This window comes from Lethenteron reissneri, chromosome 64 (assembly GCF_015708825.2).
Source record: "Lethenteron reissneri isolate LAM-NWPU_2019-01 chromosome 64, ASM1570882v1, whole genome shotgun sequence".
Taxonomy (NCBI): domain Eukaryota; kingdom Metazoa; phylum Chordata; class Hyperoartia; order Petromyzontiformes; family Petromyzontidae; genus Lethenteron; species Lethenteron reissneri.
The window spans coordinates 9,237,201-9,263,919 of NC_083842.1; the positions used below are offsets into that span (position 1 = coordinate 9,237,201).

The following is a 26,719-nucleotide window of genomic DNA, read 5'->3' on the forward strand; positions in this document are numbered from 1 at the left end:
TAAGGCTGAGAGTTTTTGTCCATGAAATGCACATCTTTTGTCCTGTTAAATCTACAGGAAACAACTTGTAAAATTTACCACCTCAGAAAACCCCAGGGCAACATGCCATAAATTAATCCATGAGCCCTTACCAAAACGTGACTTAATTTGTAGTACCCGAGATGGAAAAGTTAAATCTTGACTTAAAGCTTTCGTGACTGCAGGAATTCATATTATTTGGGTCTTTCGGTAAAGTCACGTAGATAGGTTCAAAGAAAATAACAAAAAACTACGACGTTTTGATCGCAACACAAGCGTTCCTGATGATGAACACTAGTGTTGCGATCGAAACGTCCTAGTTTTTTTTGTAATTTTCTTTGAACCTATCTATGTGACTTTACCGAAAGACCCAAAGAATATGGCAAAGTTAGTGTGTTATAAACATCCATAACTGTACAATATTGGCCGAGGATATGGAGAAATTAAATCAGATCTTGTACAGGTGCTAGGTGGATTGTCACATCGCAGGTCCGTAGGAGTAGGCTACGATTTGGGGATCCCTTAATGCTGATAACTCGCCTTGCTGTGATATTTTTGACAATACAATAAAAAAAATCCGAAAGTACGATATCAGTTTCCCGTAACTTTATAATTGTATTCTACTTTATATAATTGTTTTATGATTTTGCATACTTCCAGTATGAACGAAATGACTGAAAAGTTAAATTCAATAAAAGCTTGCCAATAGTCTTCTAATCATTGCAACTTTACAACCTACGTAATCATGACCACGAAATAAAGGCGGAAATTTATGGCTTCATAGTTAACCCCTATTTTGTTAAGTAATCTGGAAAAAGTTTTGCAACTGTATTTGGTAATAGCTAGTTATTTCCAAATTTACTTATTAAGTGCACTGATAACTACGATAAAATATATAGTAAAATGGATACAACTGTTGTGTATCTTATACAATCTTAATGATAACCATAGATGAAATGTAGATGTAATAAACATTGACAACAATGTTGCATTTTACTCACTTCCATTGGGCATACATTGTATAGAACCAATACCTCCACTAACATTGTGCAGGGTGATGCAGATATCTCGTGATCACCAACTAATTGACCCATAAGACGTTTTTCCTATCAATTTCTGTTTTCAATACAACTTACTTAAACAATATCAAGCTTTATATAAATAAATTGGGGAGGTAACAAGACATCTAGACCACACGCTGTACAAAACCGAAACTTTTGGCCCATGGACTAAATCACATTTTTATACTAACAATTAACAAGGCATCCTGAACAACCTGACGAGCCCGTTATAGCAGACAATAGGAAACATTTACAATGATGGACATTGTAAATAATCACTGTTAAATTTAATATGAGCATGCAGGAATAGGTAATTGAATGGTGACCATGTGAATAGCAACTCTTCTTCTTGGTTCTTTCGGTAGAGTCACGTAGAATGTAAATAATAAAATAATAAAAATAACACATAATAAAATAATATAATACCGAAAGAACAAAGAAGATTAATCCCTGCAGTCACGAAAGCTTTAAATCGAAATTTAATAGCAACTCTGTTATCTTGAAGTGGCGTTTGTATGTTTTGCTGGCTGTAGATAAATAATATTAGGTGGAAGACAAACAGTGGGTGGTGTTTTTTGTAGCGTGCATAAGTGAGGAGTGATTTGACTCACAGATTGCTCGTTCATATGAGGTCTGTTACGCATTTACACTGCACCATTTAAAAACTCGCTTCCCCGCAAATTCTGGACAATGTGAAATCGCATTCAAAAACTGCAGCCGATGGGCAAATATTTTCTCTAAAATAAAGTTTAAGAAAACAATTTTTAAAAGAGGAATAATGTTACAAGCATGCTTTTTAAATCTTGTATACATTACTTGTTAAATTTGCTGAAACTTTGTCTCAAGATTAACTTTTTATACAAGAATGGAGTATTGATGGTATGGCCAGATTTTTTTTTACGTTCGTGGAGCCATTGTTACTAATTTAACATGCTCTTTTGTATTACCAAACAATTTATGTTTTAATCAGTGGTTCACAAAGTAATCTTCCTCATGTTGTTCAGAATCTTTCCAGTGTCAACACGATTAATGCCCTTCAATGTGTTTTCAGGTTGTACCGTGATTTTTGGCATGTCGTGCTGGGAACTTCAAAAACGTCAAACATGCCCAACAACGTGGTACAACCCCATAAGATTCGGAGAAGTTACTAACACAACTGTGACAACCAATGAATAATGCGTTTACACTACAACTATGTAACGCCAAAAAACATTACACTGGACAACACACTTTTTCTGGCATAAGGTATACCAACGGGTTTAAGGTAATTTTGGGGTGCTGATTCCAAATGTGGCATCAGTTTTTGTCTATCACGTCAGGTTTTTGAGATATCAAATATTGCATTTTCAATCAAAACTGCAGAAGAAAAATATAAAAAAAAATGTGGATATCTACATAAAATGATATTATAAACACACTATCCTAAAAATACAGCACCGTATTTTAACACTAAAGCAATGAAAATGGGGTATGCCGATATCATAAAAATGAGATGTGATAGAGCAAATCTGAGATCAGATTTGGAATCAGCACCCTGAAATTAGTCTAAAACCGCTGCTAAAGTCCAGGCCAGATAAAAATGTTTTTGTTGACCAGTGTTAATATCGAACAAGTGTGCCGGTGTGTATACATGGCTTATGGCAAGTTTGTGGAAAGAAACACTATCTGGTCGAGTAACTTCTGGTCTCTGTCTGTTCTAGGACCGTTGCTACCGCTGTTGCTGCTGTTGCCAGGCCGAGGTAAGGCCGGGGTGGAGCTGCTCGCCATGGCCGGGATGCACAGGCATGCACGGGCAAGCAGGGCGAGCACAGGGAAGCGTTGCTCGGCGAAGCGCCACCACATCAGCGGGCAGCTGCTCATGTCTGGAGGGGGCTCGTGCAGGTACATCTCCAGCTCCACGGCAATCTGCACAACATGAACATGCAGACATCTGCTTATTTTTCACTGGGGATAAATGTGAAGGTAAATTACAGCATGCCCTTTCCAAGTAGTTGATTAGTTTATTATTTAAAGTAGTATAAGAAGGTAATAAGTAATATTTAAAAATACTTTTTTTGAAACACGCTTTAATGAAATGTACCGTACGAGTTATGGCAAAACTCCACGACTCCAGGAAGTGGCCCCGAAGCTTGCCATAACGTAAGGGACCGTGGTGATTTACATCCAATGTCAGTTGAGCGTGGACAATTAGACCCAAGCCGAAACATAACATATAAAAAATATGGTTTGAAAAAACACATTTTTTAATGATAGAATATAGATTGTCATCAGAATGACATAAGTATACCAAGTTTGCAGTCGATAGCACATTGGGAAGTGGGTTAAAATTGAGTTACAAGATTTGAGGATACAACAACAACAAGACAGATTGAGTTAATAGAAAGTGTGTAAAAAGATTGTTTAAAAATATATATTTTTTATGATAGAATATAGTATTGTCATCAGTAAGACATAAGTATACGAAGTGTGCAGTCGATACCACATTGGGGAGTGCGTTAAAATTGAGCTACAAGATTTGAGGATAAGACAACAACAACAGAGTGAGTTAAATAAAAGCGTGTAAAAAACAAAGTTTCAGCAAGCCTGTCCAAGCAGTCTGAAAAACAAAGTTATACCATGGAACAATTTATCAATTAATATTTTATATTTTGTTAATTATATCTGCATCGGATAATTAGTATAATAATAAACGATATATGATTAATACAAGTTATCCACAAACATCTACATTTCCTTTTTAGGTCACAGTATGAATAATACTGCTGACAAAAGACAATACAAATGAAAATACAATCCTTGTCATTGAGTTGAATCGCAAATCAAGATTGCATAATGATTTGTCAGATCATAGAGGGAGAGTGAATTGTCACCTGCCCAGTATGCACACACATCAGCCTGATTAATACTAGCCTATTGTAGCGCTGATCCAAGCCCAAGCATGGGACCTTCCCCCGCACCTCCGATTGGCATGGTCGGCTAAGTACAAAATCTTGACTTAAAGCTTTCGTGACTGCAGGAATTCATATTCTTTGGGTCTTTCGGTAAAGTCACGTAGATAGGTACAAATTAATAAAAATAATAAATATACAATAAAACTATGATGTTTCAATCGCAACACAAGCGATCGTCATCAGGAGGAAAGAGGGGAAAAGCTGCTGAATGCAGACTGTTTTATAGGGTGTAGTCCTAGTGGGCGGGAATAGTGCTGTTAATGTCAGAAATTAGCATGTTAATCACCATTGGAACCTCCTTTGCCAAGAGCAAAATGTGATAATTGTTTTTTTACCCTTTTATCTGGCAACAAAACTGACACTTTTTTTTACAAGGAGTCATGTTTGCATAGGCCACAATACCTGCGGTCGGAATGCAAACAAAAAACACAACTCTGATAATGTATGCACTGTCCTTGAAATTGATTGGTCCACACCTGAGACAGCTTTTCTTAGAGCCTAGTCTCACATGGTGTTGGACCAGATGACAATCCACCAAAAGGCGCCTTTTGCATTCCGACCGCAGGTATTGTGGGCAATGCGAACATGACTCCTTTTAAAAAAAGGTGTCAGTTTTGTTGCCAGATAAAAGGATAAAAAAACAATTATAATATTATTAGCATGTTAATGTTAGATCGCAGAGCCACCGCGACGTAGTGGTTGGCATCTGGAGGTGGCCACGTTGGCGCGAGAAATTCAACCTGTTAATGTGAAATCGGAGAGCCGAAGCCACGGGGAAGGGAAGGGAAAAAAATGTTTACATCGGAAGGTGGCAGGATGGGATCATCACAGCCAGTTATGACTTAAACTGGTTGATGACGTCTTTCCCATGATTGCTGAGTTTATACCCATACTCTCGGTTGAAATTGTATCTGTATATATGGATGGCTTCATGAACGAATCTTTGTTGATAGCCAGTGGGCATACAAAGTACCTTCGTCTTAGAGAAATCTATTTCGTGTGAGCCAACCGCATTAAAATAATGATCAGCCACGGCCAACGTGTTGGTCCTACCGTGTTTCAAATCTGCCTTATGCTCACGAACACGGTCTGAGACATTTCGCTTAGTTTCTCCAGTGTAACTACTGCCGCAGACACAGCTTAGTTTGTAGACGCCAGGATCTTGTGTTTGCTCAAAATTTTGGAAATCTTTTTGGTGATCCCTGCTATGTATGGCAAGGTGATGGTTTTGATTTGGTCCTCAGCTTACTTGGTATCCTTAATTTAGGACATCTCACTATCTCCAGGTGATTTGCTCGTTAGTTTCGATGTAGTTTCTTTGTTCACCAAAGTTCCTGTGCCCGACACCATTGCAATTATTGAATATTTAGTCCAACATGGATTGAATGCTGATGTACCGACCCTGGTTAGACACTGCCTCACCAATACATACTTCACCTGGAATGGAACATTTTATAAACAAATTGAAGGCACCCCAATGGGTTCTCCCTCATCTCCGGTTGTAGCCAATGTTTTCATGGAAAATTTTGAGACAGACGGCATCCAGACATCCATTCTACGTCTGTCCTTGTGGAAGAGGTACGTAGATGACACATTCGTCATCTGGCCACATAGCCGACCAGCTCTGAACCAATTCCTAAACCACATTAATTCCATACACCCAGCCATCAAATTCACCATGGAGGTGGAAAAAGGATGGCAAGCCACCATTTTTGGATGTTGTAATCGAAAAGAGACCAGATGGCTCAATGGAAGGAAAGCAACTCATACGGATGCCTACCTAAAACCTGACTCCCACCACCATCCATCTCAGAAGAATTCCCTCATCATAACTCTACACCATAGAGCTTGATGCATCTCCGACCATCATCACCTAGCCAGTGAACTAAACATATGCACCAAGCTCTCAAGATGAATGGATATTCGTACCACACAATCCGTAAAGCTACCACCCCAACCGTTGGGAAAGAACCATCTGAGGACCCAATCAAATTCATCACATTGCCATACATAGTAGGGGTCACCAAAAATATTTCCTAAATCTTGAGCAAACACAAGATCCAGGCTCGATTTAACACAGTACATAAAATTCGTGACCTGATCCCATCTGTGAAGGATAGGATCCCTAAAATGCAATACCCTGGCGTCTACAAACTAAGCTGTGTCTACGGCAACAGTTACATTGGGGAAACTAAGCAACATGTTTCGGACCGTGTTCGTGAGCATAAGGCATATTTGAAACACGGCAGGACCAACACATCGGCCGTGGCTGATCATTGTTTTAATGCAGTTGGCTCACATGAAATAGATTTCTCTAAGATGAAGTTACTTTATTTGCCCACTGGCTATCAATAAAGATCCGTTTATGAAGCCATCCATATATACAGACACAGACACAATTTCAACCGAGAGGATGGGTACAAAATCAGCAATCATTGGAAAGACGTCATCAACCAGTTTAAGTCATAACTGGCTGTGATGTTCCCATCCTGCCACCTTCCGATGTAAAAAAAAAAATTCCCCGTGACCACTAAGTCGCGGTGGCTCTGAGATCTTACATTAACATGCTAATTTCTCACATTAACATGCTAATTTCTCACATTAACATGATGAGCCCCACCCACTTCGTTTATGACCTTTGGACTCCACCCTATAAAACAGTCTGATTTCAGCAGCTTTCCCCCTCTTTCCTCTTGATGACGATCGCTTGTGTTGTGATCGAAGCGTCGTAGTTTTATTTTATATTTATTATTTTTAACAGGACCCTGCGGGGTGGGAAGGTAGGAATAATACTAATACCGGTACAGGGATATCGACCGGGTATAGAGGAGTTAAAAATAAAATGAGTTGTGCATGGGGGGTGAGCGATGACGTCCACACCCCCCTCCCCACTGACCCGCGCGCCCACAGAGCAATGACGTCAACACCCCCCTCCCCACTGACCCGCGAGCCCACAGAGCAATGACGTCAACACCCCCCTCCCCACTGACTCGCGCGCCCACAGAGCAATGACGTCCACACCCCCCTCCCCACTGAACCGCGAGCCCACAGAGCAATGACGTCCACACCCCCCTACCCACTGACTCGCGCGCCCACAGAGCAAGGATTGCAACAGGCGATGTCATTGGCTGCGCCGGATGCGACGGCCATCTTGTTTTGTTCATTTAGTTCACGGATCGCAGGGGGAGCGGGCGGCCATCTTGTCGGACAGACGGACGGCCTCGCGAAGCCTGTCGCAGTAGGCCTCGCGAAGCCTCCTGCACTAGGCCTCGCGAAGCCTCCTGCAGTAGGCCTCGCGAAGCCTTCTGCACTAGGCCTCGCGAAGCCTTCTCTGCAGTAGGCCTCGCGAAGCCTTCTCTGCAGTAGGCCTCGCGATGCCTTCTCTGCAGTAGGCCTCGCGAAGCCTGCTGCACTAGGCCTCGCGAAGCCTTCTCTGCAGTAGGCCTCGCGAAGCCTTCTCTGCAGTAGGCCTCGCGAAGCCTTCTCTGCACTAGGCTTCGCGAAGCCTTCTCTGCAGTAGGCCTCGCGAAGCCTTCTCTGCAGTAGGCCTCGCGATGCCTTCTCTGCAGTAGGCCTCGCGAAGCCTGCTGCACTAGGCCTCGCGAAGCCTTCTCTGCAGTAGGCCTCGCGAAGCCTTCTCTGCAGTAGGCCTCGCGATGCCTTCTCTGCAGTAGGCCTCGCGAAGCCTGCTGCACTAGGCCTCGCGAAGCCTTCTCTGCAGTAGGCCTCGCGAAGCCTTCCCTGCAGTAGGCCTCGCGAAGCCTTCTCTGCAGTAGGCCTCGCGATGCCTTTTCTGCAGTAGGCCTCGCAAAGCCTGCCGCACTAGGCCTCGCGAAGCCTGCCGCACTAGGCCTCGCGCCGTGCTTTTCGTGCACAAATAAGGCGATTAAATGTATCTCGTCTCTGTGTTAATAAATGTATCTTGTCTCTGTGTTAAAAAAACGTGCTGCGTTTCAGTAAAGTAAATTTGAAGCGAAGTTTAAAGTTTTGCCGTGAGGCGCCGGAAGCGACGGCCATCTTGTTTAGTTCACAGATCGCAGGGGGAGCGGGCGGCCATCATGTCGGACGGACGGACGGACACATTAATCTATTGGTGGTCTGGTCCACTTCGTTCCTACCAGTATTAATTTGTACCTATCTACGTGACTTTACCGAAAGACCCAAAGAATAAGTACCTAAAGAAGTTCAACATACATACATACATACTAGCCATGTGTGTGTGTGTGTATGGGGTGCGTGTCGTGTACCTGCTCGGGCAGAGTGCGGTGGAGAGCATTCCCGCTTTCTTTCTTGAAGATGCTTTTGAGGCCGCTGGCTGGAGGGATATTGGCCCCAAGACCAAAGCTGCTGGGTCTAATATCATTGGCCGTGGCCTGGCCCGGTGCGACGCTTGAACCGGTAGGGGTGAGCTCAGGCCTCCCGTCCCCCACAAGCCATGCTGACATCACCTTGTTCATTTCGTCCAGGGCCAGCGGAAGCACCTCGGCCACGCCGGCCATGGGAAAGCTGCGAAACCTGCAAGGTTGGATCGAGGAGAAAGCATAGGAGCATTTATACAGATTTTGGATGCGCAGATTTAGATGTGGCGTAGTGGCTCATAATGGACTTGTCATCGTAAACAGTCAGCACGACTAAGATACCGGGTTTAAACTAAACTATTTTTTATTTTACCAGATAAGGCACACTGAGCTTTTTCAGAAGCCATGAATGATAGCTCAATAACATTTCTAGCAGCCAAATAATCGAAATGCATGTGGCTAAATGTGGAGGGAAAAACCGGAGGACCAGGAGAAAAATTCACGAGACCACGGGGTGAACATGCAAACTCCAAATATACAAGCGTCAGGGTCAGGATCGAACCCACGACCTCCTGTATACCAGGTGAAGTAGTTAACATCTCGCCATCTGGGTTTTAGCTACCTGCTGTTAAACTGAGTTTTAAAGTGGAGAAAAGTTGATGTCTTATCCTGGTAACCAATGTGCACAGACTTAAAAGGCGACAACTCAAACACAAATAGGTGTGGATATATACCAAGACAGTTTGTCATCTGTCTGACACGAGTTTAACGGTTTATTGGCACTGCATTAAATGGTCTTGTGATATTGGTGTCATCACAAAAGTCCTACAATTATGTGCTTTACCTAACTTTACATTTACATACATACCATTCAATGCATCTATCGTGAGTATGGGGTTGCTAGGAAATTTCCCTTTGAATTCAGTTAATCGAGTTTGAGTTCTGGCACAGGCTAACAGTGGCGAGCGATATTTGAAACGGTCCTGGGTACCCACTTCACCAACCCTCACTGACCAGAATGGCAAAGTATGATAAAACCACAGATGTCCACATAGTGTGGTAAAGGGTTCATCCAGCAGTGGTTTGACAAACAGCTGAAATTAATATCATTAGTATAGGAATAAATTTGAATAAAAAAATCAATGAATGATTAATGTATTTTTTCAACATTTTTTTTGCAAAAAAGTTTGTACTTGCATGGATTTTTTAAATGCTTTCTATGATGCGGTTCTGCTCAGAAGTATTAATTAAAATTTATGTCAGCTTATGAGCCGCACAATGATGTCACAATGGTGAAGCGAAGCACGTACACTGGCCACAAAAGGCTAATCTATTTAGCCCTGTTTTTTATCACCAAGTTTTGGGCAACCCTTTAATCAATTTAGCCACTTTTCTATAAGGTAAGTCCTTAACATCAATGTATCCAAAAAATATATATTGCAAATATATTGCAGCTAATGCATGAACGCTTTAAACCTCAGCTGGAAAGAATTAACAAAGGAGATGTAAGATAAACATTTTCAGCATATCCCCTGCGGTGTGCCTATCTGCAGACACCAGTGGGGCTTGTCGGTGGCACCTGGGGTCGAGGATGGTGCACAGTTGCAGGAATTTGGCGGTGTCCACGCGATCAGTATACAATATGCTTAGGGAGTGGCAAATGGTAGCCTTGAGGCACAGGCTCATGGGTGTGTCCCAGTGCTCTTCAACGAGGATGCCCTTGACGTGCTGCAGTAGTGGCTCCATCGCCGATGCAGGCACGTGGGGCTCGCACGCCAACTCCACCACAAATCGACGCAGGGCCTGAAGCACGAGGACTACTGACTGCAGGGAGTCCAGGTCCTGTGTGCGAGGCAGATATATTGGGGATATTTTTTTTCAATCACAGTTAAATTATAAACTACTTAAAACTATTTTTTATCTTACCAGGTAAGGCCCACTAAGCTATGTAGCTCTTTTTTCAGAAGTGACCTGGCCACAAATGATAGCTCAACGAAGTAGCTTATCACGTGGAAATTTAAAGCAGCTATAGACGAATTTTGATTCTAAATGTGGAGGGAAAAACCAGAGGACCTGGAAAAAAAATCCACACCACCACGGGGAGAACATGCAAACTCCAAATATATACAGGCGTTAAGGTCGGGATATAACCAACGGCCTCCTGCGTACCAGGTGAGGGAGTTAACATCTCGCCACCATGGCGCCCTTTTGAGGGGCACCTTTGAGCCTGTGCTCGGTTTGTGAGCTGCATTATTACTCTCCTAGCTCTTTTACAATTTCAATGCATTGATGTCACTGGAGTGTTATAATAGTGCCTTGCCACGATTTTTTTTGTTTCTTTTTTTTCTATTCAGGCTTATAGTGGATAGCCTGAGATACACAGCCCAGACACTAGGGTTGCCACCTGTCCTGGTTAATAATAACCACAACCTCTATAGCGCCATATCTCAGCAAGTCCTCCTTTTGAGGTAACTATCCTGGGAAATCGGTATGTCTTCTATAGGCATTAAAAGTTTCAGCTTTTGTCAGCTGCATGAGAATACACCACTAAAGAAAATGCATTTTACAAGTAATTATCCCCTCTTACAGTATTGTGAGATAGTTTTATTCACAGAATGTCCCACTATTTTGTACTTCAGAGATGACAAACCTATCAGGCATGCATGTAGCAAATAACAATAAAAATTCGCGGCTGCATATTCCTTTAAATCCCACAATCAAAACACCTTCCTACCTGCAAATCCAGCAGCGGTAACTGCTCCAAATTGCTGCTAGAATGCGAATCCAAGGGACTTGTGTAAATGTGATGCATCTCCTGCAGCAGCTCTAGAGTTTCGATCCAACTTGACATGTGCTCCTCTCTTTCCAGCCGGCCCTGTGTGGGTGCCGAGCGCAAGCCCGCAAATTTTCTTGCCACAACCTTGCTGGCCTCAACCAAATTCTGCAGCCGCATGCCGTTCAGGCCCTTGTGAATGGCCAGGCTCAGGCACCAGTTGACGCAGGGCACAAAGTAGCTGCCGTGCAAAGCACATGTATTGACTATGTCGCTTGTCAAGTCCGTAGTGAAGGCCACCATGTTCTTGGCTTTGAGCCTCCAGACCATGAGAACGTGTTTTAGCACCGCATCCAGTTCCTCTGTCCTAAGGCCACTTGACGAGCAGTGTTCCTCATGGAGCCAGCACCTGTGCATATTCCAGTTGACATCTATGTAGTGCACCATGAAGTACATGTGCACCTCACTCTCAATCTTCCTAGTCTGAGCGATCATGGCAAACAAGCCCGTGCAGTCCTTGTGCAGTATTTCCAAAAGGTTTTGGAATATCTCATTGTAGACTCTGGGCAGCACCACTTTGGAGAAGAAGCCAACGTCAGGCAGCTTGTAGGATGAGTTGAGTACTTTGAGCATGTGCTTGAAGCCTGGCTTCTCCACAGTGTTCAGTGGCAGGTTGTCCTTGGTCAGAAAGTAGATCACACTCTCCGTGTACTTCCTGTGCTCTGGGCACCATGTGCTGGGAATGATCCCTGTGGTCGTTGTTACAGAGTTGTACATTGAGTCTGTAGAGGACAGGGCTACTGAGCCCTGTGTAAAGCCCTCATTGTTGTTGTCCATTCTGATGCACCCTAACTCCGATTCTGAGGTGGAACGGTTGTCCATGTCCTCCCTTGTGTCAGTGGCGTTGACGATTGGGTCAGTACTCGAGATTAATTCCGTGGCAGTTGAAATGCTCTCATCATGAGATTTTTCTATGACCCACACAACAAAAGGGGTACAAATAAGTAAAAAAACCAAAATGTCCCTTGCTCAGGCAGTGGGTAGAGCTAAAAGCAGTGGTGAAAATTACGTATTCATGTGACAAGGCAAATTATTTTTTTCTTGTTTGTAAACTTTTAAAGTGAATTAATAGTTTTCAGAAGAATGTATACTTTATCATATTAGTTACGTCCAACACTTTACCAATTTTACCAACGTCATAATTGTGTATTTTGTTAACTGTTATTACAATTAGCATTTTCAGATATGTTGGTTTAACACCGATGCACATACTTGGTAGTATAAAGTTTATCAGCATAGTTTTCATACCTGTCAACCCATACAGTTTACCCGTTTTCTTGTACTGTACAAGGAAATTGAGTTCTTAGGTCCATACAGCATACAGCCGTTTCAATACGGGCATCATTTTTTGTCTATTTGTTTGCGTTTCTCCCTTGTGATGGTATTTGTAGGATGAACGTTGAGATTTTTAAGGGCATGGGGTGACCAATAGGGTCTGAATTGGTCTGTAATAAGGTAGGCACCGATAAGGGTTTGACATGTACAAGTTTTATCTATCTACACCTCCACATGTCTATCATGAATTGAGTCTCAGGTATTCACCAACATCTCAGGTTTTATTGTGTCGAATGCTTCTGTTATGTGCTGTTGAAGATCACCCAATATTTAAAAAAATGAAAGTATAACTTTAAAAAAGTATATAACGAATACGTTGCAAACATTTCAGCCGCATAGTTCAAATTGCTGTCGATTTACAATTACTTAACAATACCGCAGACACCTTTATGGATATGCTGTATTATAATTTACAAAGTCGGAAAGTGAGTGCATTTATAACGAGAGCTATCTAACACTTCCTGTTACTGACCTATGTCAGACTCCAAGATAACCACGCTAATGCTGTGCTCTTGGCGTAGCTCAACCACTCCTGTGCTTAATGAGGCACATAAGACATTGCCACGACTCACTGTAGCCTTTGAATTGCCGTGGCCTGTTATACGTGTTAAGAACGGTAAAAAATTTGATTCAGCTAGTAAATAAATTGAGGCAGACAAGGAAATCCATAATAAAGGTTTTTTGGGTTAGACCGCATCTATATATATAAAATCGTTCATGTCTGTCTGTCTGTGTGTGTGTGTGGACTTTGGCCCATACGCACTTTCATTGGACGGCGGTTGCCCCTGGCAACGGCTAGCCACGCCTTCGCCGCTTTCATTGGACCTGGCAACGGCTAGCCACGCCTTCGCCAAGGGCTGCAGTTTCATTGGACGGCGGTTGCCCCTGCCAACGGCTAGCCACGCCTTCGCCACTTTCATAAGCTCCGTATTTAATTAAATAATAGCCATTACACAGTATTGTTGGAGCGCTAGGGGGGGGGGAAGGAACGCCACCCGTACCCTGCCTCTTCCAAGCCGACAATTTTAGGCGAGGCCGCAGGCTTTGCACGCTACTAGGCCTCGACACCCACCACGCCACTCTGAGGTAAATTCATCAAAGTTTTTCCTACTCTTCACTACACCCCCACCACAATGTGTGCTATTAATATTACTTTTAAACCCAACGCGCCAACAATCGATTACTTTAATGTTCACTGTACAAATACTCATTAAGCTGGGTGAGCGTACTGCCAGTCTATCATGTACACTGTAGCCTGCTTATTAAGCTCGGTGAGCGTACTGCCACTCTATCATGTACACTCTAGCCTGCTTATGAAGCTGAGTGCGTGTACTGGCAGTCTATAATGTGGACTCTTGCCTGGTTATTATAATCGATTCTTTATATGTTCTTTGTACAAACAGTCATTAAGCTGCTTGAGCGACCCCAGTTCGATTCCAACTCACGCCCACCACCGCTGACGATTATTTGAAACGGACCTGGCCCTCCCCTAGGTCCACTCAGCCTCAAAAGCGTAACTGCTGTCGTGTGTGAACATCGTCACTGGGGAGACAAAGGCGGCGGGGCATCGTGGATCCAAGTCCCGGGCGAAGCCGGGTCATGTGTATGTGTGTTTGTGTTTATGTGTATGTCTGTGTGTCTCTATGTATGTGTGTATGTATGTGTATGTATGTGTTTGTGTGTATGTGTGTGTGTATGTATGTGGGTTTTTTTATGTCTTTATGTGTATGTCTGCGTGTCTCTATGTATGTGTGTATGTACGTGTGTGCATGTGTTTGTGTGTATGTATGTGTGTGTCTATGTATGTGTGTGTCTATGTATGTGTGTGTATGTATGTATGTGCGTTATGTGTCTGTCTGTGTCTGCATGTATGTGTGTGTATTGTGTATGTGTTTGTGTGCATGTATGTGTGTGTTTGTGTGTATGTGTATGTCTGTGTGTATGTGTTTGTGTGTATGTGTGTGTATGTATGTGTGTGTATGTGTTTGTATGTGTTTGTGTGTTTACGCTCGCATTACACAAATGTGTTGCTGGTCTAAGGCGTTCCTCGCACAGCATTGCCGCTTTATTATTTCAGTCGTTTACTGCCTTACGCACCCTGAAAGTCGTGTGTGTCTGCAGCAAGCGCGTGTATGTGTACCTATGGACGCGCGCGCGTGTGTTGTGTAGGGGGAACGGTAGTGTAGTGCTTAGCGTGCTGTCTGTGTCTGTGTGTGTGTGTGTCTGTCTGTGTCTGTCTGTGTGTGTCTGCGTGTGTCTGTGTGTGTGTCTGTGTGTGTGCGTGTGTGGTGTGTGGGGAGCGGTAGTGTAGTGCTTAGCGTGCTGTCTGTGTGTCTGTGTGTGTGTGTGTCTGTCTGTGTCTGTCTGTGTGTGTCTGCGTGTGTCTGTGTGTGTGTCTGTGCGTGTGTGGTGTGTGAGGAGCGGTGGGTGTAGTGCTTAACGCTACGCTGCGCTACCAACCCGGCGAACCCAGTTCCATTCCCGCTCACGGCCACCACCGGTGACGATTATTTGAACCTCCCCTAGGTCCACTCAGCCTCAAACGAGTAACTGGTGTGGCGTATTAACATCGTCACTTGGGAGACAAAGGCGGCTGGGCGTGGTAGATCCAAGTCCCGGGCGAAGCCGGGTCATGTGTATGTGTTTATGTGTATGTCTGTGTGTCTGTATGCATGTGTGTATGTATGTGTGTGTATGTGTTTGTGTGTATGTCTGTTTGTGTATGTATGTCGGTTTTGCCACCGTGGTGGATCCAAGTCCCGGGCGAAGCCGGGTCATGTGTATGTGTTTATGTGTATGTCTGTGTGTGTGTATGTATGTGTGTGTATGTGTTTGTGTGTATGTCTGTGTGTGTATGTATGTCGGTTTTGCCGCCGTGGTGGATCCAAGTCCCGGGCGAAGCCGGGTCATGTGTATGTGTGTATGTGTTTATGTGTATGTCTGTGTGTCTGTATGCATGTGTGTATGTATGTGTGTGCATGTGTTTGTGTGTATGTATGTGTGTGTGTATGTATGTGTGTGTATGTGTTTCTGTGTTTGTATGTGTGTGTATGTATGTGTGTTATGTGTCTGTCTGTGTGTCTGCATGTATGTGTGTGTGTATTGTGTATGTGTTTGTGTGTGTTTGTGTGTTTACGCTCGCATTACACAAATGTATAATGCGGGTCTAAGGCGTTCCTTACACACCATTGCCGCTTTATTATTTCAGTCGTTTACTGCCGTATGCACCCTGAAAGTCGTGTGTGTCTGCAGCAAGCGCGTGTATGTGTACCTATGGACGCGCGCGCGTGTGTTGTGTAGGGGGAACGGTAGTGTAGTGCTTAGCGTGCTGCCTGTGTCTGTGTGTGTGTGTCTGTGTGTGTGTGTCTGTGTGTGTGTCTGTGTGTGTGTCTGTGTGTGTGCGTGTGTGGTGTGTGGGGAGCGGTAGTGTAGTGGTTAGCGTGCTGTCTGTGTGTGTGTTTCTGTCTGTGTGTGTCTGCGTGTGTCTGTGTGTGTGCCTGTGTGTGTGTCTGTGCGTGTGTGGTGTGTGAGGAGCGGTGGGTGTAGTGCTTAACGCTACGCTGCGCTACCAACCCGGCAAACCCAGTTCGATTCCCGCTCACGGCCACCACCGGTGACGATTATTTGAACCTCCCCTAGGTCGACTCTGCCTCAAACGAGTAACTTAACTACTGTAGCGTATTAACATCGCCACTGGGGAGACAAAGGCGGCCGGCCGTGGTAGATACAAGTCCCGGGCGAAGCCGGGTAGTACAGCTAGTAAATATATAAATGTATCGTTAAAACCCGCCACCACCCGACACTGCCAACTAGTAAGGGGTTGTGACGTTAACAGAACATGCCAATTCGTCACTAGAACAGTGACGAATATAAATCCATGTTACAGTTTTTCTTCAGCACATTGCACACTTAGCTGCTGTTTTATCTTCAGTTTTTTCTTGAAATGTTGTATTAAACTCATGTGATCTCATCACATGCAATCATGAGATAATGAAGATGTGATATTAAATATTTTCTTATAAACCTGTTGTAAGGGCACTTTGTCCATGTCACAATCATTAAGTAATTTAATGTATAAATAAATCCTGCACCTCGGCTACACATAGGGTGCCAAGGAAGTTCAACAAACATATATACTATTGTTACGGGTAACATTGTTTCAAAGCCGCATTTTTTAAGTAACATTCAAACACATCTTTAAACGAGTTACTCCCAGCATGTGGATTCTCACATTGCAGTTCAATTATTATCATTTTCAATTAGTACCTCGGTTCCATGAAGAGAAAGAAATCTACATTTCCACTCAGCCCAAATTCTTACAAAGGATTCAATCCGACCTGAGAAGCGAAATCATAACATCTATTTGACAATCAGTGACGTCTTTCAAGTTGTTATTTCTATATCAATCAATTATTTCTTTCTATAGCACTATTTCGTGCAAAGGATGCCATTCAAAGTGCTTCGTCATACTTGCCCACAGTTTAACACGTAGGCTTTCGCGACCAATATTATTCATAATCAACCCATACAGAGTGGGATAAGCCAAATCATTGCCCGATGCTGCTGGATGCAATTACCAGAGAAACGTCGTACTCAAAAATTGTAAATTTTGTGGTTTCATGCTTCAACACACCGGTGGGCTAAAGTGATCTAAACCCAAAAATGTCGCCCACCGTGTTATTGGTAAACATACACGGCTTAAAATTACATCAATGGCAGTGTTCTATATTGCAAGGCCCGCGGGCCATTGGCGACCCGATGACCTTTAGTGGACCCCTGACGTGTGGTCCCCAACAAGACACAAATGTGAAAACACCCCTTCATTCTGTGAAACCCAATGGTTTCAAATTTGTGGCGACCCTCACACTGATGCCTTATCTACAAGTGGTCCCTCTCGGAAAATTAGTGAAGAACGCTTATATAAGAATTGAGTGTAGGCTAACCTAAGCCAGGGCGAAGCAGTGGTGAAGTGGTTAGTGCACAAGGCTATGAACCCAGCAACCTGAGTTTGATTACCACCAGGACTTACATCAAGTGATGGTGATGTCTTAACCAGTCCTGGGTCTCCCCCTTCACCAACCCACATTGACCAGCAATGTGGGTTGGTGAAGGAGTGGTTTACCTAAAAAATGTAAATGAACCTAAACTGAAGCCCGTGTTAAATATATTTTAAAGATTGTTTCCCAATTACAACCCTCAACTATGAAGGGTAGGCAGAGGGAGTCAATGGAAGGTGACAGAGTGGGAGAAGCCAAATCATTAACTGTGGGAAAACAGATCTGAGCCATACTGCTGATCCCATAACAGACTGTTCTTGGCCCCGAGTCCTGTTACAATGGAAACATCACAAATAATACCCATCGCTGTTTGTAAGCACCTAGTAGGCACATGATGGGGTGGTATTGCTGCACCACATCCAACCACTAACTTGTCTAGCAAAGTGATACTAACCGCACCACACACTACTTATGTTATGCTAAGTCAACCTAATGGCTATATAAAGTTTATATACAAGTTGTCATCAATGTACAAGTCCAGAAATCGAATCAGGTCTGACTACCTAACCGAACCCAAACCCGCTTCAACGACATCTTACACACAAACCAACCCGATCCACTTTCATGAGACCTACAACCCGAGAGAAACGTCCAAATGATACTTTCAATTCAATTAATCTGTTTGCATGCTATGTTATTCTCGCAATGTGACACCACCTTAGTGACAATAAATCTGCGCTTTTCCCGGCAAAAATGGTGTTAAAGGCACCTTTATAGCACAAAGAAGCATTCAATTATTATATAATGTAAATATTCCAGAAATCATAAAAATAAACAGAAATTGTCCTTAAAAACTGATTTTAGAATCCAAAACCTAAGCCTCACACACATATGCATGGACACATTATGTGAATACCAATTAAAATGATATAAAATACCGGCATTACCGGTGGTAGTGGTGGATGTAGAAACAATACATCTGACACTGGGAAGTTTGTTTTGCTGGAAGAGTTTCTGGGGGGTGGATTTTGAGCACAAGGTGAGAACCTGATCTTGCTTTTCATGAACTCCACACATTGCCAAGGTATGTTGGTCACCTGCACGTACAAAGCACATAATGCACAAGCATTAGCCTTCAAAGCTCTCGTCAGCTCACTCCTGATGTTGCAAAAAATAAATGATTATTTAAATATAACGTATTTTGAAATAAAGTCACGTGATACACTTGACTGTGCAACGTGCTGTAATCCAGCACATTACATGTTTCTGTATGTATGTTGAACCTCTTTCGCAACGAAAGTAGCCAACCGTGCTAATTGTAGGTGCGGAGGAAGGATAAAAAAGTTAAAACAAAAAAAGTTCTATAGAATTTCGTTTCTAGTCTACATTTAAAAGTGCATAGCTCCAGTGGTTTCCTACTATCGTTAGAGCATTCCAGATGGCCACAAATGCGCATCTAAAAACGCGTGATGCGGCGACCATCTTTGTTCGATGGTTAGTCAAAAGCCACTGCGAGAATAAACCGGAGTTTATGATGGTTTATGCTCCTTGACGAGAACAGAAAGGTATTGTGGTTCATTAGTGGCAAGCACTTTGTGTAATAAGTGCAACCTTATGTATTAATTTGGCAAATGAAAACATTTCACACTCCCAGCCTGAAGAGCTACAGTCGCCAGTATATGGTAGTACAGCAAATAGGCTGATGACCCAGCTACTGTATATGTACATTTATTATATCCTCACATGCAGTTTTATTCCAGGATCTTAGGATTCCTCCACCACGTAAAATACTCTAAAATTGTCCAAATATCCCAAGCGGGAGTCTTGAAAACAAATGTATTTAAAACTCAGTGGCTTTTCTGGGTAAATAAATGACAGTATTTTCTTAATGTATATTGGTATTTAAATTCTGAAGCAAAGCCCTTGATTAACAATTAGAAGATCCCAACTTTAAATTCTAGTGTGAGGATAGACAACTCAATAAAACAAGCACAAGTCTCGTGAGTTCAATGGTCATCGTATGGCGTGTCTGGTCCCAAAAACAAAAGTATGTGGAATATTAAGTGGGTTCAGGACTGCCAATGGGGTTGAATACTCACCAATTGCAAGGTATGGTGACAATTACTTCTTAATGCATGTCAATCATCCAAGGGCTGACGCACACATTGGTGAATGTTTCCTTTGATCCAATTTTTTATGCAAACCAATGTCTCTATCGTCAACAGTGGGGCTAAAAGCCGAGGCAGTGTATTGTCATTGTCATTCTCGGCCACACTATCTCCCTGCTCAATTGAGCAAGGAAGCAACGCTCGTGAGCATTGGTGGTCCTGAACCAACAGCAGAAATCCCAAGTTCACAGAGACTGTAGTGCAAAAATCTATTTAGAGTGGTCTACACCTTTGACATCCACAGACTAAGACTTCCCTATAATTCCTCAGATTGTTGTCAACTAGACTAAGACAACACAGATTTATTTTTGATAAATTAACACTGGGCAGGGGAGCCAGTCTCTCAACACTTTTGACCGCCAAACCGCCCTTGCCGCATCATTACCAGAGACGATGGAAATTTGCTTCGAGGGAAACTGCTGCTGTTCCTGTGGCGGTGCCACCTCTCCACTCATCGAGACGTTGAGAATCTTGGCCAGGTTTTTCCAAAGGCACTTCAGCTTGATCATGCGCAGCTTCTCAGATTTAAACGTGGAAACCACGCCCCTGCTCGTGTTGACTGACAGATAGAACGGGGCGTCGGGGACGCACATTTTCTCGGGCCGGTGATTGCTGTATAATAAGTACAGTTGAACCGGGCACCTATCCGAGCGCTCGACATTGGCAAATATTTTTGGTGGCGCAGAGTCATTTTCTGCATTCGGGTGGTCTCTGAGAACAAAATCACAATCGCAGTGTAAACCAAGGGTGGGGAACCTCTTCCTTCGTGCTGAATAAAAGGTCAAGGTGCAGCCCTGCAATGTCTTACTCACGCCAATGCTGGAAGAGGCCTACTCTTCCACAATAGTCAGATCTTGGAAGAGATGGGAGTACACATACCTTACCCCATCACACATGATCTTCCAAGTGACTGTGATCTACCCATTTATACTGCTGGGCGGACAGAGGCTGGGGATTTAAGTATCCATTATTGCAACTGCTGTGCTAACCAAAACACCAAAGATAGAACCTTTTCCTAAATTTAGTGGGTCACATTGACACCAATCAGTTAATTATGTCAATGAAAGAGGCCCCCCAACACATCCCAAGTTATCATACTTCTGATGTCTCCTTATATTCATTTTGCTCTACAAAGCACACATTATAGCAATACAAAATGTATGGCTTGGTGAACTGTGGATAACACATGAACGTTCATTGCCAAAAAATAAATTTCATTCCATCAGCTTCTGGGTCTTTTAGTAAAAATTATCCAAGTAGCATTTGACATAGCAGGCAAATTCTGGACCAGTTTCAACTTAACGAGTCGCATTAGCAGAATGTGGCCTCCAAACACATCTTGCCGGTTTTTCATTGATCTTATAGGCAAGTTATATCCATGAACACTGTGGTGCATCTTCAACACCACAATATTGCAAAATGACATTAAAATCTAAGTGTGTAAATCCGACATCTTAAAATGCTGTCCATAAAAATAAGCCTATTTATTTTATAGAGGGATTGGATTGAGGGCCAGTTAAAGGATTGTATTTACTCAAACCGGACCATGCCATGCCTGAATATGGGTATTGGTGGCCAATTCTCCAACTGGCAGAGGGAAAAAAGGGAAGTCTTGAATCTGGATTTAATAAAGGGCACAGGTTTAAGACCACAAATGGCTGGGGGAAGGGAGTTCCAGACTTTAAAATGGGATTATGAAAAACTGTCTTAGTAGATGGTGGTAAATAATTTAACGAATTATGTCGTGAAGGGTGGAGCTGTGGTTCAGTGGCGAGTGTACTGCATTATGAACCAGTGGTCTGAGTTAGATTCCCAGCCATCAGTCGGCGAGTAATATCTCAACCAGTCTTGGGCCCTACCCATCACCGACTCACACTGACTGGCGAGGTGAAACATCCGTTAAGCCGTACACATTTACAAAGGGTTGGAAATTACAAATCGTGTCGTGCAAAAAATGGAGCTTAGCGGCGGTACCACACACTTTTCCAAAAGTGGCCGATACTGCAGATAGCAGTCACTCTGTGTGCCCATGTGGCACTGCACGTCGCCCCAGAGCATGTTGACGTGCTCGCGCATCGTCACCAGCCTGAAGTAGATGCTGTTGATGAGGAAGAGGGTGTTCAGCATCACTTCAGCGTCGCTGTGGCCCAGCAGGCTGGCCATCCACAGCGGCTCGATGTCCATCTCCGGGGTGATCTGCAACTGTTCATCAGAGAGAGCAGGCCCACTCCGAGCCCGTTTTTCACCGACGCCACCCCTACCACCGCCACGACTACCGCGACCACCTCGACCCCTGTTAGCCTTAACTAAAGCACCACCACTGCCTTTAACCACGCAACCACCACTACTTCCACTAGCGATAGCATTACCAACTGCATTAACTAACAAACCATCACCGTCCCTATGGGCATCCATTCCCTTACCGACTTCAAGCACATATAGATTATGTCCACGAACAGAACCCATAGCACCACAACCACCTTCCACATCACCATCTACTACATTCTTACTAACTACAGGAAAACACTCCTCACCTCTACCTCTGACTTCACCGACATTACCACTATCAACGATAGAGCCTTCACTGCCACTAACCACATAACCACTAATACCACCAACCACAGAATCAGTGCTGCTGTCATTTGCAGCAACAGTGACACCCTTGCCACCACCACCCACGTTACAATTTCCTCCACCCGGAGCCAAAACGCTACCATCCTCACTGTCACCACTATTTCCATTATTAACAACTACACCACCACCAATCGTAACACCCTCTCCACCTCTAACAACACCAGTGCCTCCCCGTGTACCACCCACGGAAACACCACCCAGGACACCACCGGCAAGTAAATTACCATCAGCCTCTAAACCACCAGCACCACCACAATCCACTCCTCCATCACAACTACCTCCTCCTGCACCACCACCATCATCACCACTACCACCCCGATCGTCTATCAGCCGCCACTTCTTATTCCTATCACTGTCATCATCATCACCACCTCCTCCACCATCACCCCATTTGTCTATCAACTGCCTCTTCATCTTCCTCTCACTGTCATCATCATCATCACCACCTCCTCCACCACCACCACCACCACCCCATTTGTCCATCAGCCGCCTCTTCTTCTTCCTCTCACTGTCATCATCATCACCACCTCCACCCCCATTGTTCATCAGCTGTCTCTTCCCCTCACCGTCCTCGTCATCACCTCCTCCACCCCCATTGTCCATCAGCCGCCTCTTCTTGTTCTTCTTCTTTTTCTTCTTCTTCCTCTTCCTCTCACTGTTCTCGTCATCACCTCCTCTACCACCACTCCTCCATTTGTCCATCAGCCGCCTCTTCTTCTTACTCTGATTGTCATCATCATCATCATCACCACCTCCACCCCCATTGTCCATCAGCTGCCTCTTCCTCTCACTGTCATCATCTCCTCCACCCCCAGTGTCCATCAGCTGCCTCTTCCCCTCACCATCCTCGCCATCGCCACCACCTCCACCGTCAACAAATCCTCCATCCGCCTCATCTTGCTCGGGGTCTCGGTGGACGTCGGCTAACACCGTGATCCTGCAGCCATCGCAAGAGGGACGACGACGCTTCCCATTCAACTGGAAGTCCTCCAAATCGACGGTCAGGTAGCGACCCAGCATCTTTCCCGCTTGTCCTCCTCCTCTTCTTCTCTGACTAACACCGCAATTTTGTTTTGACCTCGAGACTCCGCATTCTTCTTGTTCTGTTGGTAAACAACGTCCAGCATCTTCTCCTGTGGGGATATCACCACCACCACCACCACCACGACCTCTAAGTGATCCACCACCACCACCACTTACTTTCCCACCTCTTCCAATTACACTACCTAAATGCCCTCTTCTTCTGTTTCTTCCACCATGTCCACCACTACCACGTTTTATTGGCACATCACTTCCATCTCTTTGCTCACCACGTCCTTGAAATCCTTTCCCTCCTTCTCCTCCTCCTCCCTTGAACGTCTCCACGTAGTTACCAATCAGCTCGGCTCTGGTCCTTTGGATGACCGCCTCGAGAAAATTATGACAAATTCGCGCCCCAGCCCTGGTCCGCCTCTCCCTCATCTCGAACGTCGTCTTCCTCTTCCTCCTCACAGGTTCCAATGTTATCTTCGCCTCAACGTTCTCTTTCCTACGCTTCTTCCCCGACTTGCAAGCGGTGACGTTTGGCGCCACGACCACCGCCATCGTCGTCATCGTCAACGATTTCAACGAGTTCACGCCTCACGCATTCAACCCTTAGTTGGGGGTACGCGATTATATAGCAACAGTTTAAAGGGCAACTGCAAAACAAACAAAACAAACACACGCGGACACGCAATTACAACAAATGCGATGGAATTGTTTTTGTTTGTTTGGTGGTGTTTTTGTTGTTGTTGTTGTGTGAAACCAACTTGGTGAGGCGAATACGACGAAAACGCTGCCACCTTTCACGCCGCGGTGTTGAATATGGACGGAGCGGGGGGAGGGGAGGGGCGGGGGGCGGGGGGGGAGGGGCGGGGCGGGGCGGGGGGGCGGGGGGGCGGGGCGTGGGTGGCGCGCGCCTCGCCGCGTGCGGCTTTTCCCGCGCTTTTCTAGATTTGAAGCTTTCGTGACTGATTGCAAGGATTAATATTCTTAGGTTTTTTTCGGTAAAGTCGTGATTTATTATTTTAATTTTATTATTTCTATTATTTTTTATTATTTTTTATTTGTATTTTTATCTACGTGACTTTACCGGAAAAAACCTAAGAGTATCAGGAGTATTGCATGGGGAGAGGTTTAATATTAAATAATATGAATTCAGGAGTATTGCATGGGGAGAGGTTTAACATTAAATAATAATTATTGCCCGGTTACTACTTTTTTTGAAACTATTGTAAAATAAGAGTTTGTTTCATAATGACAAAAAAAAATATTGGCCGGTAAGAATTGTTTTTTTTTGTCTATTACTAAATAAACTAAACTATTAAACAATTTTGGGACCTCCTTTTGCCAGTACCAAAATATGATGATTGATTTGGCGTCCTCTGTCTCTGGTGTGGACCAATAAGTTTCAAAGACAATGCATTTATTATCAGAGTATATATTTTTTTGCATTTTGACCACAAGTATTGTGCTTAATGCAGACATGATTCCTTGTAAAAGGTTTCAGTTTGGTGTTTTAACACCTTAACCCCTGTTTTGTTGCCAGATAAAAAGGGAAAACGCTATCGTCATATTAAACCATTTTTTATTTTACCAGGTAAGGCCCATTAAGCTATTTATCTCTTTTTCAGAAGCGACCTGGCCACAATGAATAGTTCACGAAGTGGCTTATCATCATGTGGAAATTTACAGCAGCCAACTACTCTAAAACGGCGTGATGTTGATTCTAAATGTGGAGGGGAAAAACCTGGAGGAGCCGAACAAAACTCCACGCGACCACGGGGAGAGAGACGCCGCAAACTCCAATTATACAGCAGACATCAGGGGTTGAGATCGAACCCACGACCTCCTGCATACCAAGAGAGGTAGTTAACATCTCCTGGCCACCGTGATGATGATGAGAGAGAGAAACGCAAACTCCAAAAAGACAGCAGGCATCAGGTTCGGCATCGAACCCAACACGTGCTGAATACCATGCGAGGGAGTTAACATCTCCTAGCCACCGTGATGATGATGAGAGAGAGACACGCAAACTCCAAATATACAGCAGGCATCAGGGGTTGAGGTCGAACCCACGACCTTCTGCATACCAGGCGAGGTAGTTAACATATCCTGGCCACCGTGATGATGATGAGAGAGAGACACGCAAACTCCAAATATACAGCAGACGTCAGGGGTCGGGATCGAACTCAAGACCTGTATACAAGGCAAGGGAGTTAACATCTCACCTATTTGTTAAATGCTTATTTCCAGGTCAGAAGTTGTTTTTTTTAAATACACATTTCTCTTACCAAGTCATCGGGTTAAAAAACGCATTATTAGAACTTTTTTTTTAAGTCTATTACATTTAGATCCAGAAGGCGCATAGAATTATATAGGCCTGTACCATTACAAAAAAAACGATAGGAGTGCAAAAATGGAGAAAGATGTAAGCAAGTCGCGAAATATAAATACAGTAATTATATAAGTTCGATTTGATCAAACTTGGGCAAGGCAACAAAAACAACAAAACAGTCCCAGACCACACGAAGCTAACACACAGTAGTAGTCCCTCAATAAAATGGCACATTAACATTGAACTATCGATACACAGGTGCAGTGACATAGAATTGGTCACTACATAGCATAGCGCTGGCTGCTGGCAGGGAAGGGGATCTGCAGAGTGAAGCAGCCCTGATTGACAGCAGGCCACGTGACAGACCCGAGATGGATTTGGGGTAAAGGTTACGGAACGGACACGTCGAGAGCCCTGCTAGTAGGTTCCAGAAGGGGGGCGTGGCCGAGGTGGAGCGAGGACACGCTAACAGGATAAAAGGGGACCCCGAGCGGGAGATCGGGGCCGTCGTTTGGAGTGGGATCCCCGTCGTCGTCGTTGCTGTTGAAGATCATCGCCTTCGCCGCTGTCTCGTGCCTTTGTCGCTGTCGTCGTCCACTTAGTAATTGCACTGCTAGCAGTAGTTGGTTGTCTTAGTTCAAAGCCGTCAGTGTCAGACGGTAGGCTAGCAACCAGTGTAGAGTTGCGTTTAAGCGAGAGACAGAGCGTTGTGTAACATCATAGAGTGTGTAACAGTGCGCTTGGTGTTTAATTAAATAATTGCCTCCAAGAAGTTACGTCTCCAAGTCAGTCACTACACAGGTAAGGATAAAAATTACAAATTACATTTGCAAATGTGACTATCCAGCACTAATCTTCTGCTTCAGGATATGTTTTGAAGGAAGGTCTAGGATGTTAAGGGGGGAAACAAGGTTGTTCCAAAACGTTGGTGTTGCAACGGCAAAGGCTGTATTACCTATTTCATTTCTTGTTCTAAGGATATTTAAGAGGCAATTAGATGTACGCCTTAGGGTTCTTGGGTTTGACAATGGGGAAAATTAAGTATCTACGTGTAATAAAACTCGTT

At 44.0% G+C, this 26,719-nt stretch overlaps 1 protein-coding gene across 3 annotated transcripts; it reads right to left on the reverse strand.

Annotated features, from left to right (window-relative positions):
* Nucleotides 1-231: 231 nt before the first annotated feature.
* On the reverse strand, nt 232-24,153 carry LOC133359163 (uncharacterized). 3 transcript variants are annotated; one of them, XM_061577568.1, is made up of 8 exons: nt 24,086-24,153; nt 21,643-21,863; nt 20,047-20,372; nt 18,441-18,590; nt 11,063-12,072; nt 9,908-10,170; nt 8,278-8,545; nt 232-2,984 (listed from the first exon to the last, which is right to left on the reverse strand). In XM_061577568.1, exons 2-8 carry the CDS (start codon nt 21,843-21,845, stop codon nt 2,715-2,717), a joined length of 2,490 nt encoding a protein of 829 aa, XP_061433552.1. In that variant the 5' UTR covers nt 21,846-21,863; nt 24,086-24,153; the 3' UTR covers nt 232-2,714. The 3 variants fall into 3 exon arrangements, with proteins under 3 accessions (XP_061433552.1, XP_061433551.1, XP_061433550.1); XM_061577567.1 differs by lacking the exon at nt 24,086-24,153 and adding an exon at nt 22,862-22,978; XM_061577566.1 differs by lacking the exon at nt 24,086-24,153 and having other exon boundaries at nt 21,643-22,855.
* Between the last annotated feature and the right edge of the window lie 2,566 nt (nt 24,154-26,719).

Excerpts from the sequence above, each read along its gene's own strand:
- LOC133359163 (XM_061577566.1), bottom strand. The coding sequence starts at position 22,841 with ATGAACAATGGGGGTGGAGGTGGTGATGATGATGACAGTGAGAGGAAG. Across the intron at positions 20,373-21,642 it reads TATCGGCCACTTTTGGAAAA|AGACCACCCGAATGCAGAAA; the intron begins GTGTGTGGTACC and ends TTTTGTTCTCAG. Across the intron at positions 12,073-18,440 it reads TACATCCACCACTACCACCG|AAAAATCTCATGATGAGAGC; the intron begins GTAATGCCGGTA and ends TGTGGGTCATAG.